This window comes from Centruroides sculpturatus, unplaced genomic scaffold (assembly GCF_000671375.1).
Source record: "Centruroides sculpturatus isolate CEXI.00-Female unplaced genomic scaffold, Cexi_2.0 scaffold227, whole genome shotgun sequence".
Classification (NCBI taxonomy): domain Eukaryota; kingdom Metazoa; phylum Arthropoda; class Arachnida; order Scorpiones; family Buthidae; genus Centruroides; species Centruroides sculpturatus.
Genome location: NW_019384481.1, coordinates 642,647 through 660,416, shown reverse-complemented (window position 1 = coordinate 660,416; position 17,770 = coordinate 642,647). Strand labels below are relative to the sequence as shown.

The following is a 17,770-nucleotide window of genomic DNA, read 5'->3' as shown; positions in this document are numbered from 1 at the left end:
AAGTTTATATATATATATATATAATATTAAGTTTAGGAAATCTACTAGGACATTGTGCAACTGTCGTATTGCGATAGAATTGAGGTGGAGCCAGATAGAAAGAAGTGATCCCTGCATCTGTTAGGCACAGAAGAAGTGATCCTTGTACCTGCTGGCCACAGAGGCAATTCAGTTCTTGGATTAAAAATAAAAACAGCATTGCGTGTGCCTATTTTCTGTTAGGTGCATGCAATGCTGTTTTTATTTTTGACCTTGAGCCTAAATTCCATTAGGCGCACTCATTTGCCACAGAGAGCACAGACATACATTATCACTTTGAGTCCACTGTATATCGAAAACAAAGTCATTGACTCATATTTTTATACGTTTAAATGGACCTTTATTACATTTTTGGATTCCTCATTGCAATTAATAGAAAATGGCAAAGTTTATCAAAATTAGCCAATTAAATTTTGAGAACAAACTTAATTCTATGTTTTTAACCATAGAAGATATGCTAGCAACCATGGAACATTACATGACATTGTTTTGTCGCATGTGCTTGTGCTATGACCTTATATCTCAAAAATGAAGTCATGGGACTCCATTTTTTTTAATTACATTTTTGTATTCTCGCTGTAGTTAATGGAAAATAGCAAAATTTAATCAAACTCAAACAGATTTTGATAATGAACACAATTCTGTAAGCCCCATAGAAGAGGCTTTGCTAATACTCTGTCTCAATTAAAAGATAAATTTAATAAATATATACTTTTGTACATGGATTATACAGAATTTGTTAATGAATAATAAATAAATAATTGATTTTTTTCAAATCCACATAGACTTATGGTTGTAAATTAATAATAGAATAAACTACTTTGATTTAATAAAACATTTTGTATTTAATTTTAATAATTAGGCAATTATAAAAAAATATATAACTTAATTAGAAAAAATAACTAACTAAAAAGCAAAACTATTGATATATGTGCATAATAAGTCAAATGCTTTTATTTTGTCAATGTGCCATATTGTAAGAGACGTGATGGTCAGGGAGTTTGTATAAAGTTAGTCAGGGAAGGTCATGGAATTTAAAACAAAAATTTGAGTCGGAACCCTGTACTAATTAATATTTTTAGTAGAAGTGAAAAAAATCTTAGCATTTTTTGTTGGATTCTTTTTTTCCTTTAATTTTTTTTAGTTATGATTTGTACATACTACAGTACCTACAATTCAATATAAAAACAAAAATTACTTAAACCCTACATCATTTTTTAAAAAATTATAATTTTTATCCTATTAACTATAGAGGAATTACTCAATATCTGAGATGAGTGAAAGTTTTCCATTTTAATAACATTTGAATATTATATAATCAATGCTATTATACACTTTGATGATTTAGAAATACAGTATATATTTTGCTAAGAATCTATAACTAAGGTTTTAAGATTCCTAAAAGTATTGAAGTAATTTCTTTGTTGAAAATTAATTAACTGAAATTATTTATTTAGTTAGTTTACTTGTATATTCATAAGTAAATATAGCATACTTTTATGCATTACAAAAAAAAATAAATTTAAATGTTTTATGGAATAAAATAATTTTTCATTTACACTGAAAAAAGTTTTTTATTTTCTGGTTACTATGAACTACTACTTTGAGATGATATTTTAACTTGAATTAGCATTTCTATCCTCAGATCAGAGTATATCATAAGCATTACTATTCTCTCTTCTCTTTCTCTCTCTCTCTTATTTGGTCTTTCAATTGAAAGTTAAATTTTAATTCTAGTTAAGTTGATAATATGATTTTATTATTAGTATTGTTTGCATTTGGAAAGACAGTAAAAACATCTATGAATTCCTTCTCTAGGGATATAATTGTAGTTATACTTAGGTGAGGTATTTTCAGTAAAAGTTATCCCTAATCATAGTAAAAACTTGTGAATCTATAAAATTAAAAAAAGATTTTAAAAAAATGCTTTAATGAAATAAGTGTGTACTGTTACAATAAATGAATACTTTCAAGCTCCTTCATTCATCTTTAGGAAAATGTTAAAAAAGAATTCTGATGTTATAGAAACCATACTTAGAAGAAACAAAATAAACAAAAATACAAATATTTAACACAAATTAATGTTGTAAATTGTAAGATTAAAATTATGAAATATTGAGAAATATCTTTAATATACTAATTTCTAATTGTTTTATTATTTTAATTTTATGATTCATATGTAAGGCTGAATCAGCTATTATGCAAAATGCCTGCATAAAGCCTAAAACAGACTGACTTTTTTTCTTTGTTTTTAATATAACTAAAATAATTAATTTCCTTTAGGATTGCCAACTATTCAGAACTTTCCAAACTGAAATAGAATTTGTTTATTTAAACACTGTTCAGAAATGTTCTGAAAAATGAATGAAATGTGTATGGGGGTTGTCCTATAAACACTAAGAGGGCTTGCTTTAATCATACCCATCTTGAACCCAAGATGGGTATGATTAAATGATGGTCTGGTTCCAAAAAAATTTAATATTAAATAAACCTGGAATCCTTCAAGTACACTAACATTCATTTTTTCATTTGTTCATAAATAATATTGTAGCTATTGTTCAAATTTTGAATATTTCTGTAAAGCCACAATACATTGTGATCATTTTTCCTCTCAAGCATTTTTAATTATTGAGTCTAACATATACATTGTTAAAAAAGTATATTTTTCTCATTTGATTGAAGTGATTGAATTGGGAAAGATTACAAAAGATTGAAGATACATCTTATAAGAAAGCAGTTTATTAGATAATTACATATTTACAGAATATTCCAAGTAGTTCAATTATTTCTTGTAAGAAGGAAAACATATGATATAAAATATTTTCTGTATATAATTTAATATAAACAAATTAGAAATAAACTTTTAATTGTATGTAATTAAGGAAAAAAGAAATTGAACCAAATTTATTTTGTGCCAATATATTTTAATTAATCAGAAGGACAAAATTCTTTAATGAAACATTGTCTTTCATAAGCAGAGCTCATAGCAATTTGTGTGTAGCTAACAGAAATATTTAAAAATTTTATTTTTTTAATACATGTTAGTCGTAACTTCTAAATTATATAATTTCTTTGTTCATACATGTTTATTTTCAATTACTTTGAAAAAAACCTCTTAGTTCTAAGGTAGATAATATAATATATGAAACTTGCACTGTATTTTTTCAAAATGAATTTTCAAATGAAAAGAAAAAATATTATTAAGTGGATATGCATTATTGACAGGTTTTTCAATTTACCATTTTATCATGACTAAAGTGGTGTGTTAATGAAATAGTCTGTTAAAAAAATTCAAATTTAAATAATATACAGTAGAGCATCGATTATCCGACTCAATTGGGGACTGGGGTTGGTCGGATAACCGAAAAGTATGAAAAAATCCATTATTAGTGTAGTATATTATTATATCCCATGTAATTAGTATATTAGTATATCGCTATTAACCTACTTCGCATTGAATTTTCATCGATGTTAAGCCTAACAAAAAATTTTTAAAATAATAATCGTTGCTATTGTATTGTTAAAAATTAGAAAATTAAACCTGATTTAAATACTGGCTTCCTTTATGGTCGAGCCAATGTTGCCAGCTAAAACACGTAAAAATAATATTAAAGTAGCCAAGACATAGCCAAATATTGTAGCGCCACATCACTAGCGGACATTTGAATTTGCCGACTAGAACGCGGTCGGTTAACCAAGGTGATGGTTAATTGGGCATAGGATAATCAATGCTCTACTGTGTGTATATATATATATATATGAATTTGGTAAGCGGTAAGCCTTAAATACTGTCCAGCTTCATTGGCTGATAATATAAACATGATTCAGGTATCAAATTAAAGCTCTTATCCTGTAGATGGTGCCTCTGAAGAGATATTTGAGAAATGTGCAGTGGTTTGGTTGTGACAGAGTGGCAAACAGACAATGTTAAGTCTGTGGGGTCAAACATGTCAGATATTCATGCTTCATCTAGCAATTACCATATTTACTTGCATATAAGACAAGATTTTTATTCATTTTTCACTGCTTCAAAAACTTAGGTCATCCTATTTGCATAAATGAAGAATTCTTTGCATTTTCACAATAATTTTTGTAAACTGCATATTTGCACTTTTAACCAGATGCTCACCCTCTAGTATTTAAGAACAAAACTATCTTATCTGGGTCATTTGAATCATTTTTGTGTACTAACAGGAGTAAATATGATTAGCAATAGGAAAAGCAAAGCTTTTGAATTGAATTCCAAATTGAAATTCTAAAATCATACGGGACCTCGATATAAGATTTAATCCATTCCCATGTGAAAAAATGATTATTCAGAAATCAGAATTCGGAGAAACTCTTAAGTGTAATCGACAGAGAGTGGATTAGACTGTTAAGAATTAGCAAAAAAGGTTCCTAATTGTACAGCTTTACATGAACAAATTATGTCAATTTTACCAGATTTTTTCTTAAAGTTTAAAATGACAGTAATTTTTGCAGAACAATGTGTACATTTAGGGGCATTTGATCTTTTATTTGTGATTAAATGAAATAAATTTAGAATTGTATTAATAAATCTAATTTTCTTTATTTTGATCTTTAAAATCACACCTGGTCCTATATGCGAGATTGTCTTATACGTGAGTAAATATGGTAATTTTTTTTACCCATTGTACTATCTCTTATTCTGAATTCCTGGTTTTTATGGATTTCTGCTAGTTATTATGTGATTCTCATATATAAAAGATTTCTTTCCATTCAAAGCTATGTATTGTATTCAGATTTTACTTGAAATATTCATAACTATTGATATTCTAAAATATTTCTTTGTTGCATATAAATGAGACTTTGTATATGTAAATTTTTAAAAAAATAATAATAATATAAATAAAAAGATTAATATTTATATAATGATTTATGCACAGTAACTGCTATTAACAAAAATCTAAGTACATGTTTGTTGTTTTTATTTTTTTGCAGATTTTGATTTATTTTCACTTCTCCAATCTACAGAAACAGATAGAGAGGTAATATTATCTCTAATTTTATTAGATAACTACAATAATGATAGTAATAATTTTACTGAGTCATACAAAGATCTTGATTATCCAAAATCTTTCTCTATTGTATTTCTCAACATTTTATTAAGATCATTAAAATATTCTTATGTTCTCATCAGTTTTATAATTGGTGCTTGTAAAGAAATAAAAAATAAAATAAGTAATCATGCTTTCATTTTCATATATATTATATAATATTTTCAATGTAATTTTTGTAATATAATTTTATTTTCGTAAAATAAGCATATAATAAAATTATTTATTTAATTAAAAAATGTGCTTTTTCAGATAATCAAGATCCTAGATTTATTGCATAAAAAATGGTATTATTAATTGAAAATTGAAATAAATTTAAGATTTTTTTATAAGTATGTTTGTTGCATAGTTTACTGTTGCTATCAAAATTTTTAATTAAATAAAAAAAATCTCTTTTTTTCTGTAATAGATTAAAATTCATGCACATTTTTAATGTAAATTAATACAAAACATTCATTAATTGTTTAATTAATCACATTTGCATCATTGTTTTGTGGATTTTACCTGTTAGTTCTTCAACAAAAGGAAACAAACATTTTCTGTTTTAAAATCATCTTAATTTTATTCCAATAGCTTTTCATCATAACTTTGAATATTTGTTAAGTCTTCTATTATCACTTATTATTTCTTTTAAATTCCATGTTATTTAAAATCTACAGTTATTTTTTTATTTTAAATGTTTTTTGTTCATCTTATGCTCTATTTCCTGATTTTTTTTTCTCTATTTGTATTCAATTGGTAAATTGTTTAGAAAAATTTAATAGTAAAATTGTAACTTATAAATTTCTCCATCCCTGTCATTAATCATTTTACAAATAGAATGTAATCTTGTTTATCATTTAAAAATGCATATTTTATAAATATATTATATGAAGAAAATGAGTAAAATTAAATATAAATATAAATGTTATTGCCAGCAGCATAACTTCTAAAAATTATTTGGAAAAAATCAAAAGCAGAAAATTTATTCTATATTTTGTTTGTGGTATGTCATGTACAAGGTATACGTTATTGCAGATTTACACACAAAAATATGGTACTCTACATGTAAAATCTAATTCATATTAATTATATTATCCAATCCATATTATAACATATTTATTTAATATGTAAATTCAAGTTCTATTTAAGCTAATCTTTTCAGGTGATTCCAAATTAATCATTTAAATTATAAATTTATTTAATTGTTAAAATTTCTTCTTGAATGCTACATTATAAACAACTTTTAATCTACAAAATCAAACTATTTTGAAAGTATTGAAATTAATAAATCTGATCTTTTCTTATCTGCATACCACACAGGATAATGATGAAATAAGACTGCATCCAATAACTTGTGCAAAGTACAGCTAAGCAATAAATAACAAATGTTTTCATAACTCCTTCTGGGTTCTTCCTTGGGTTTTCTTCATTCTAAATAAGCTGGATCTTCCAAAATCATTCAGGAATATAAAATCGAACAGTAAAATGAAGAGTTCAGATAACGGGAATTTATGCACAAGTGCTCCCCTTGTCATCTTTAAAGAAAATTGAACATTACTATCAATTTTATATTCTTGGATGATTTTGGAAGATCCAGCTTATTTAGAATTAAGAAAACCTGAGGAAGAACCCAGAAGGGGTTATGAAAATGTTTGTTATTTATTGTTTAGCTGTACTGGTTATTGGCTGTAGAGAGTCTTATTTTACTGATCTTTTTTTNCAAAAACTTGTAAATTGATAAATTTGACTTCTTTATTTTTGTTACTGTTCTTTTTTATAATTGAATAATTTGAATTAAATTGATTAAACAATTTTTTAATCAATTGAAATGATTAAACAATTTACCAAAAGTAAAAACATGAATAAATGGCTATATTAGAAATAATACTATTAAAAATAATAAAACTATAGAGACATTTCATAACTTTCTTTGATATTATCCTACATTGAACAGCAGTTTTTATAACCAATCCCACAAACTGTCAAATATCCATCAATATTTCTTAATATATTTACTTCTTAATTATTTTTATAAAATTATTTTAGGTGAAAAATAAAGTTATATCTATAACTTTATTGCTTAACAGTAAATCAGAAATTCTCAGTTTTAGTATAGAGATAAGTCATTTAGCAAACAAATGAATGTTTGTCATTTAAAATATGCAAATGTGTATATAAAATTTATTTAATTTCCATTGATGTGATTTTCCTACATATATAACTGTATGTAGCTTTGCATTCAAGGAAATTTTATCATACTAATTTTTCTTTGAAACATAGTGATCTCTGCCAAGATTCTTATATGAGAAACCAAAATGACAGTGCTTCAGGAAGATCCTAAGTTATTTTGGTCATTTCTAATACCAATTGCTATTGAATTATCTTTTTTACAATAATGTATTATTTATAACCAATTCTCTGATGCTAAAAACATAGATAATATATGAGATTTAACTCTTTGAAATTATATCTTGATTATTCCTCTGCAATCATTTTCTGCTTGGCAAATTTTTCCAACTAATTCATAGATATCACAGAAAGTATCTATTATTTTCATGTTTTCTACAAACTTTACAAATTTATTTTGCTCTTATATCCATCAGAAAGGTAGAAAGTCATTACAATGTTGTTGTACAGAAGTGAGTGTTTGCAGGTTTACATACTAATATAACATATTAAAGTTAGTTTGGAGAAAGTAACAGTGTCATTTCAAAAGAATATGAAGAAATAAGTTGTTATACATTTGAATTTTAAAATGTTCTTTATTCGGATATTCAGATATTGTGTACTTTGAAAATGACTTAAATAAAATTTAATCTTTCAGAAACAGTAAAATTTTTACCTATTATAGAATTTGGTTTCTCAATAAAAACAATGTTTTCAAATAAAATTTTGTTTCATTACTTCCAGATTTATGTTTGTTTATTTTTTAGACTATACTTGCTAAATGAATACAAAATTCATATTTTTCAAAATTATAGTATTTATTAATTATAGTAGCTTTTTCTTATTATTTTTCCATGATATGCTTTTAATTTATATAGAGTTAAAATAATATGAAGTTATAAAAATAGAACATAAAAACTTGAAAAAATATATACAATATTTTAATATAATCTTTGTTGCTTTTGTTTTTAACACTTATCCTGCTAGAAACATAATATTACATTTTGCAAATTCTTTGGTAAAAAGAAAAGGCAAACATAATATCACATTTTTAAATATATCAAGTTATTTCTAGCTTTAAAATGTAACATTACATTTTCAGGAATCAAAAAACAAATTTTGTGTTTTTGTGTATGTTAATTAACAGTCAGCACTATTTCTTCAGAAATTTGAAATAAAAGTTAGTTCTTAGAACCACATGCATCGTTCGATTCAGAATTTTGTCACTATATTCCTCAAGCAAATTTCTATTTTATTTTGTTTGTGAGTTAGGTTAAGATATGGTGCATAAATAAACTGAACAGGAATTGTTTGAATTTATTAATGAAGAAATTAACAAATATAGTGACAATTATATTGATTTATCTGGTGAAAGTGAAGTGATTTTGTTTTAGGCCTAACTGAAAATCAAAAAAGTACAAATAAGCCATGTAATTTCATTATTATTTTTAAACCTATATAGTTTTTATAATAGTATGTAATACTTTTTACATATTCTTAGTGCAAGAGTCAGATTCCTATATTTCTGACAGTGCTAATTCTATCTTATCCACATTTGCTGAACCAATGCAATTATGAAAAACAGCTAGTGTCAGAGCCTAGTCTACTAATGTTATTGATACAGTACTTCATTATTAAAAATAAATTCAGCAATGTACTATATATTTGTTAGTTAAAAAGAGAAATGTTAAGAGCTTTATTGCAATTTTTAATTTTTTTCATTTTATCTCTATCTCTAAAACATGTTCAAATAACATTAGAGCACAATACATAAAAATAAAGCCCACATACAGCAAAATTGAAGAATATATAGATAAATGTCCCTCAAATCAAAAACTGTTTTCACTTTTCATCTAGTTTTAGTCAATTGTTTATTATTCTCTGTTGAAAATACATAAAATTGTTTAAATCAGCCAGCATACAGCAAAGAAACTAGGTCAACAGAACCAGCAGGGTAAGTGCTAAAGGAAAATCATTGATAGACTTATAGATATTGTATTAATGAAATTATTAAATAGGAACTCAAAGAAACTTACTAAATTAAGTTTTAAACAATAATTTAGTAATATATTATGTGTGTGTTTAATTTTTGAGTATTTTCACCATTATTTATCATTTAAGGCATTTTCAAGTCAAGAATGTGGAATAGAAGAATCTTCAAACATATTAATAATTTGTTTTATAGATTATTATTTGTCTTTTCCAGATAAAATTATCCTGACAACAGAACAGTGTGTGTGTATAATTGAGCAATATTTTTAAAAATGATCTCAAATCATTTTTGTGAACAATGCCCAATAAGGATTCATCAAATAAATCAGCAATACAGCACTTGATACAGAAGTTTTGAAATACTAGTAGCAAAAGTCTGTATGTAATATAACTTAGATATAATGTTTCAGAAAAAAAGAGCAGTTTGTGCTTCAAGCATTTATATCTGACGTTTTTATATTCTAAAGCAGTGGCAGAACAACTTCACTTTGGATCATGATTCAAAATTGCAATGTGGTCCCCTTTTCCCTCCCAACCTACTCTTGCCACAAAGAATGGAACATCCATCTTCCAGAAAAGGCCTGTAGACCTTGACTGAGAAAAGGAGTTTGCGAGAGATTGATACAACTTCACATTTATTAATATGAATCTTTATATTACTACATTATTTTACAATTACATTATACTACAATATTTTACATTACTACAGGGTGTAGGAGTATTATTTTTAAAATTAAAGTGATAAATAAGTTTCTTAAAATATTCATATATAGAATTCTTGCAATCTTCAGTAATTAACATCATAAAATAACAATAAGGCAAGCTTGAAATGAGTTTTTTGTAGCTTTTGCAAATGCAAACTATTTAAAATTTCAGATGTAACTTATCTAATGCTATGCCCTTTTATATTCTATTGACAGAACAGCCAATGCAGATAACTCTTAAATTAATTAATTAATTTAAAAGTCTTACATAATTGTATTGTAGAGAAATACACAAAAAATCAATTTTTCTTTCCATTCTGACTTATGGAGGGCAGACAACTTTAAAACTCTAAAACATTATATAAATAATGAAATGAAAGTTAAAAATAAAAAAGTTAAAGACAAACCCAAATGCAGAGAGAACACTGTATGATGTTGATAAATTCCCTAAATGCATTTTGCCAAACAAGCTTCTTCAGTAGGGCTATCAGCATACAGTTCAAATATATAATTTATATAAATAACTTTATATGATGATTTAGAGTTTTAAAGTTATCTGCCCTCCATAAGTCAGAATGGAAAGAAAAATTGATTTTTTGTGTATTTCTCTACAATACAATTACATAAGAATTTGATAAATAGTCTGACTCCATCATTTTAAATAATTAATTTGGATATAACTTAAAAGTTTTGAAAATGAGTGTCTTGCAGATGCTATAATAATTGACACTGTGTGAAAGCAATTATATGATCAAGAATAAGAGCATAAATTGGAAAACTGGAATAATAATTTTATTACTTTATGAAAAATTACTTTATGTGGAATAGTACATAAAGTAATTTTGAAGTCATAAGCTTGGCCAGGTTCTAAACTATTCTGCATTTTCAAGTATCCAATTGAAATGTTGACCAAAGTGAAGTGACAATAACTGAGAGGCTAAACCAACAGACGTCATTTGGGGTTGAGATGAAGGTTGAATCTTGTCATTTTTGCTAGTTTAGCATCTGCTAATTTTTGATTAATTTTTTATTCTTCTATTTGATGCCTACTTCCATGCTTATATTTTTATATTTGTCTCCTACTTTAGCTTCCACAGACTAAAAAATGAGAACTATAATATGTTTCTCAATACTGAAAGTACAAGGGCTGTTCAAAAAGTATCGGACCTTTGGTCGACAAAAATACATTTATTGATTTTGAAGTACAAAACCCTAATTCCCTTCAAAGTAGTCTCCTTGGTAGTGTATAGACTTCTCTCGGCGTTCCTGCCATTGCTGGAAACACTGCTGGAACGCATCTTTTGGAGTGGCCATCAGCTGGTCCGTCGCATTCCGCATGATGTCTTCTCTCGACTAAAATCGGGTTCCTTTTAGAGACATTTTCAGCTTGGGAAATAGCCAAAAGTCACACGGAGCCATGTGGGGAGAGTACAGAGCGTGACGAACCACAGGAGTGTTGTGTTTGGCGACGAAAGCCCGAATCAGATGCACAGAATGGGCAGATGCGTTATCATGATGGAGCTGGCAAGTTTTGATCGACCACAGATCCGGTCGTTTGTGTCGCACCGCATCGGAAAGACGACGAAGGACCTCCTGGTAGTACTCCTTTGCTTTGCTTTAGCCTTGTGGTGCATACTCACTATACACCACCCCACGAGAGTTGAAAAAACTGTCAATATGACCTTGATATTGCTGCGGACCTGCCGTGCTTTTTTTTGGCCTCGAGGATCGTCTTTTTTGGCCTGCTGAATCTTGCGAATGGTTTACGCTTGGGTATTGCCACAGTTTTTGGCAAAATTTGATGTAATATCGCTGCTCATGTTGTTTAGTCATTTTCCAACTTAGTGGAATCCGATGAGAGCTCACTACATGTCCTCACTCATAGGCCGACTGCCAACAACTGATGCTTCCTGCAGGCGGGAAAAAATTCAGAGCTGTGCATGACTGTCCCCTCCACAACTCCACCGAAAGAGGCCTCCTGCGCATCATTGGTTTACGCGGAAAAAATAAAAGTCCGATACTTTTTGAACAGACCTCGTAGGCCTTATCTCAAGACATGGTATTGAATTGCCAGATAATGAGGAAAATTTAGCACTTAAATATATTTACATGGCCAGAAATAACCCAAAAGCAATGTTTTGTTGAAAATAGAAGGAGTATTTGCTGTTTTGCTGTTTTTTTTTTTATATATATTCATGTAACATAAAATTTGTTATGTAACCCAAACACACTAAAGCATCTATCTGCCATAGTATGCATTTAACTTTGAAATAAATGCACAGATCAGAGGTTATGGGTCATGTTGACCATAAAGTGGCTTTAATACAGCTGGATAAGCAAGACAATGACATAATCAATTTCAAATGAATTCTGTATCAGTGGTTTACATATCCAGCTATATTAAAGTTGTTTTATCAGGCAATGTGTCTACAATCTGATGAGAGCTGCTTACTGTATGACAGCACTAAATGTGCTGTAGTTTCCTAATAATTGGAAGTAAAGCAGTTTTTAAACTGCTACATATACAGGGATAAGCTTTTCTGAAAAGCTGCAGAACTGTTTAAAAGTAATATTACATAAACCAAAAAGTGCTAAAAGAGAAAATTAAAAATTATTATTTGTTCTTGAATTTTTTGCTTAAGGTTCTATACTTATGAAAAATTTTTAGGAAAGAATGTCTTTGATTTGTTCTTTCTCACATCTTAGGAATCAACAAAGTAGTATAGCAGAGTTGATTTTTTAGAGACTCTTCTTCATCATTATATGTAAACTGCATGACTGTATTGATTCTTAAAATGTGAGAAAGGATAGAATTTAAAGATGTTCTTTTTAAAATATTATTCATATGTTACATGTTTTTAGCCTTTTTTGGGAATATTTCTTTTATAGTTTTAAAAGTTATCAATAAAAAACTTTGTCAAACCCATGATCAAAACAACTGTTTTGATTCATGGGTTTGAATGGGTCATAGGCTTTTGCTTGACACATTCAGGTCCCTGTTGGCTCCAGGTCCTAATGGATCAAATTACTTTTCACCATTGTAGTTCTGCCACTGATCTAAAACTTATGTAAGTTAGCATGCTTTTATAACTTTATTTGCAAGTCAGTTTGTTTATAAATATCATTTTAAAAAACAAACTGTACTTCAAATACTCAACAAAACTTCCCTAATAAGTTCATTTAATTAAAACATTCTTTCTTCAAAACTATTCATTTGATAATGCTAGTCAAATTTAAAAAATAATTTAAAGTTATAAATTAAAATCACTATGCATGTAACTAGTTTATTGAAACACTTAGAAATAACTTACAAACTCCAAACAGTTTTGAACAGTTCTATTCATTTTTAAATGTATGTCTCTTTAATCCAAATAAATAAATAAATCCAGTAGACTTCCTCACAGCTATCAGGTTAGGTACTCCTTTATTTCAATTTACAAATGCATTTTGGGTCTATGCAGTATATAAGCCTCTCCTCAGTGTAATGCTCAGAAAGCAGAACAGCACTTTTCAAATTATACTGGTACACTTATATGGTACTCCTAGATATGTTTTCCAATATAAAAACATGAATGTATATCGGGTGACAATAGTACAAAGGTTCAATAAAAATTGATGTTAAAATCAGTAGATATACACTTTTTACAAACCCACAGCACTATAGTAACAACATGATATTTTTCGACATATGACTATACCATGCAAGGTATTTTTTATTAAGAATTCATTTTTATAAAAATATATAATGGTTGTGTCATATGAGGGTGACAAATGTAATAATGTGGATAATAGAAATGAAAACATTATTTATTCCAATAGTTTTTAAAGGATACGCCATGTTTTAATAAAAAATACCTTGCATGATATAGTCATATGTCGAAAAATATCTTGTTGTTACTATAGTGCTGTGGGTTTATAAAAATTGTATAACTACTGGTTTTAATGTTAATTTTTACTGAACCTTTGTACTATTGTCACCCAATATACACTCATGTTTTTATATTGGAAAACATATCTAGGAGTACACTAGACCCCCCTATAACGTGGGTTCATATAATGCAGATTCGTATATCATGGCAAAAAAATTGCTACCATATTCATATAAAGATGCTAAAAGAGACTCGTAAAATGCAGTAAAACATCATCGCCGACTTGTGTCGTGACGAGATTGGTCAAATCTGGACCAATAGTGGATGAGCAGCTGAACTACTTACACGCTACAGAGAGTTTAGGTGAGTAAGTTGAGTTTACTATCGTCTGTACAGTATATAAATTAGGTACTGTAAGTCTAATACAGTACTGTAATTTTATACATTTCTTGTGAAAAAAACATTTCTTATTCAACGGCCATAAAAATTATTTCTATTAATGATGTCTCCGAAGTTCAACAAATTTTTCACAAAAAATAACTTATCAGAAAATGCACCCACCGTTTGGTGCGCTGCTCCGCGACGAAAACAAGCTTAAGCAATGGCGTCATCGAAGAGTGCACACTCGGTAAGTAATCCTACAATTTTTTGTTTATAGCATAGTTTATACAGATTATTTCCAAAAAATTATACGTGTTTTGGAAATGTTGAGTCAAATTAGTCTAGAATTGATTAATTTTATGGAAGAAACCTTTCAAACAGCCGTAGTCTGTAAACTGCACACGTGCCAGGCTGTGATTGGCTCATGTATTTAAGGATTCCTACAACACGAAATTCTTATAAAGTGGAACGTATCTACTGCATTATAGGGGGGTCGACTATACCATATAAGTGTACCAGTATAATTTGAAAAGTGCTGTTCTGCCTTCTGAGCATTACACGGAGGAGGGGCTTAGATACTGCTAGACCCAAAATGCATTTGTATATTGAAATAAAGGAGTACAGTACCTAACCTGATAGCTGTGAGGAAGTCTACCAGATTTATTTATTTATTTGGATTAAAGAGACATACATTCAAATTACATATATAACAACTACCACATTTGACATTGAGTTCTATTCATCTTTAAAGGACCAGTTTTAAAAAGAAAATGTGAAGAGAATTTACAAGAATTCAACAGTATGAAATTCTACATGTTCTCTTTCAGTTTACAAAATATAAGAGAGAATATTTCTAAACACTCATTATTACTTAATTTGAAGATTCATTTAAAATGAATTTTTTATTGGATCTTTTTTTGCTTTTTAATAGCAATATGTTGCAAATGTTTGAGAGCTTTGAAATGAGTTTGGTGACATTTGTTTTAACTTCAAGTGAATAAAATCATTCACTACTTCTTATAATTGCTTACAATTTGACAGATCTATCAAATGTCATATTGTAGCAAGAAAAAAATAATATATTTAATAACAATAAATGGATATTTGACAAGTTTGTGGTTGATGAATTATAACTGAAAAAATCCTGAGGTAACATTAAAAAATTAAACACATGCAATTAGTATAGACAGGTTACAATTAAACAGTCTAGATAATTGCTCAGATGATTTTGACAATGAAATCAAAATTGCACAGTACACTCTAGCTAATCCGAACCTACCTTAATTTGAATTCCTGTTAATAATAAAAATTGGCTGATTACTATTTTTACCAAGTTAATAATTAATTTTATACAATTTTAAATTATATTTAATTATAACAAATTAATGAAAATAAAATATGCACTGAAACTGTAAAAGAATTATTTTAAAAAAACTGGTTTCAGAAAGTCATATTATTCAGATTTAATCCTTAGATTATCAATTCCATTTCTTAATTAATATTGTCTCTTAAATAGAGTACATTATAATCCCAGGTATAGGTAACTTGTTGTCTTTTATGACTTTTATGGTCCATATACTATCGAGATCCATAAACATATTTGTCGTAAATTCATCTGTCCATTTAACAAAAGTTATAATGCTACAAGTGAAAGATTTCAAAATTAGTCATATGTAGTATTTGCATCTCCTTTACAAATTAATAAACTTGGCAAGTTTGGTTATTAATTATTTGAAATATTGAAAAATTTATCTAAAAGTTGTCACTTAAACAAATATTTTTTCTTAAATTTTTCACCTACAGTTTTTAAATGAAAAAAATTATGTAGGTTTATTGCTTACATTACAAATTACATAATAATGGATATTATATACATATGTAAATTGTACAAAAAAAATCCAATGTCTTTAGTGTTTCTGCCTAACCTTACATAAAAACTATCATATGGCATTTTAGTACAGAAAAGTTGCTCTCACCTGGTACACTTCATATGATTTTTGCTAAAACATTTTAAAGGATGCACAATGAAATACTGTAGTTACATCAGATTTTATTAAAAATGATATAACAGCCCCTGTACAGTATATTGAATTTAAAGAGTAGACAAAATTCTTATTTAACATCATCATCTTGGCCATTATCAGTTACTGGAATCACTAATATTTTCATCATTACATGCTATATACAGTTAAGGCTTTATGCATGGCTACTGCTGGGTTATACTATAACTTTCCCTAGTTATATATTAACATTACATTACTTGAATTATTTAAAAGGATCTTAAAATTTTAAATTAATCCAATAAATAATAATTTGTAATAAGTGGACCATAATCATTTATGACCTAATTGAGAACACATTTAAGAATCAGTGAAAGTGTGGTCTAAAACTGATTGAACTTCAGTTATTTTTAAAATTTATTTATTTATTGATTTATAGATTTGTGATATATTGGTGTGTTAATAAAATTGCTTTATTCAAAGATTGATTCTACAATCAAATATTAAAAAAACACAAAACTGGGGACATCTGGTTGCTATATTTGTAATTCATTATGCATGACAAATTATTATTATATAAACATAAGGATGATGATTTCACCAAATGACTTACTTGACCTTGTTAGTCACATTTTATTGTATACATCTTCTTTTAACCAATAATGAAACATTTCTAGAATGTTAGCCTTGAGTTTCCAGCACTTTAATAAACTTGGTAAAATAAGTTTAAATAAAATTTTAAATTTTATGATTAATTTAGAGTTCTTATAATCAATACAACAGAAAACAGTACAGTGTTTTGCAAATATATTGTACTGTTTTCTGAATTTTTATTATTTCATTTGACTTTTCTGATAATTTGAACATGAGATAATTAAAATGTTTCCTGGATCCTTGAAATTCGAATTAACAAGAGTTTACTGTATTTTTATTAATCAGCAACTAAACAGTCAATCATAATGTTTATTTTAAATAAAATATAATTAAACAATAGATTATGTAGAGATGAATGAACAAGTGCCCTTTATTAATTTATTTTTTTGTGGAATAAACTAATGATAAATTTTGCATTTTTTTTATTCATTTAATTAGTTAAGATTACTTTTACATTTCTTTATATTTTCTCAAACATTGCAGTCATATTGTTTGAAATGAAAGTGTTGTTTTGCCAAAGTAAAATGTTTTGGCATTTTAAAATTTCCATGCTATAATGATGATATTTTTCTTACACTTTAATAGATGGTGTCTGTAAATGTTCTTTTTAATTTTGGAAATTTATTACTCAGTAAATCTTCAAGGTACAGTACAAACATACATAAAATAAGCATGAGCTGAGAGTCAACTCAAAAAGTTTATTTACACAAAGAAAACTAGTCAAGTTTAATAAGAGCATCACAAATAGTTTGAATGACATCATACCAATATTCAATCTCTAGCCACATATTGTGCAGCCTTAATTGGATGAGAACATTCAGAACTTGTTTCAGTAAAACCTCACTTCCACAATGTTGGATTTGGCTTGGCCTCCCAGGTTCCCAGGCATGATGCCCATGCATTTC

At 27.5% G+C, this 17,770-nt stretch overlaps 1 protein-coding gene across 2 annotated transcripts in view; it reads left to right on the top strand.

Annotated features, from left to right (window-relative positions):
- Positions 1–17,770, top strand: part of LOC111621452 (E3 SUMO-protein ligase PIAS2-like) — a 108,110-nt gene that overhangs the window by 85,675 nt on the left and 4,665 nt on the right. For both annotated transcript variants that reach the window (XM_023363607.1, XM_023363608.1), the window contains exon 13: positions 5,002–5,048. In XM_023363607.1, coding sequence (XP_023219375.1) covers positions 5,002–5,048 — 47 coding nt within the window. The remainder of the gene's footprint in view (positions 1–5,001; positions 5,049–17,770) is intronic.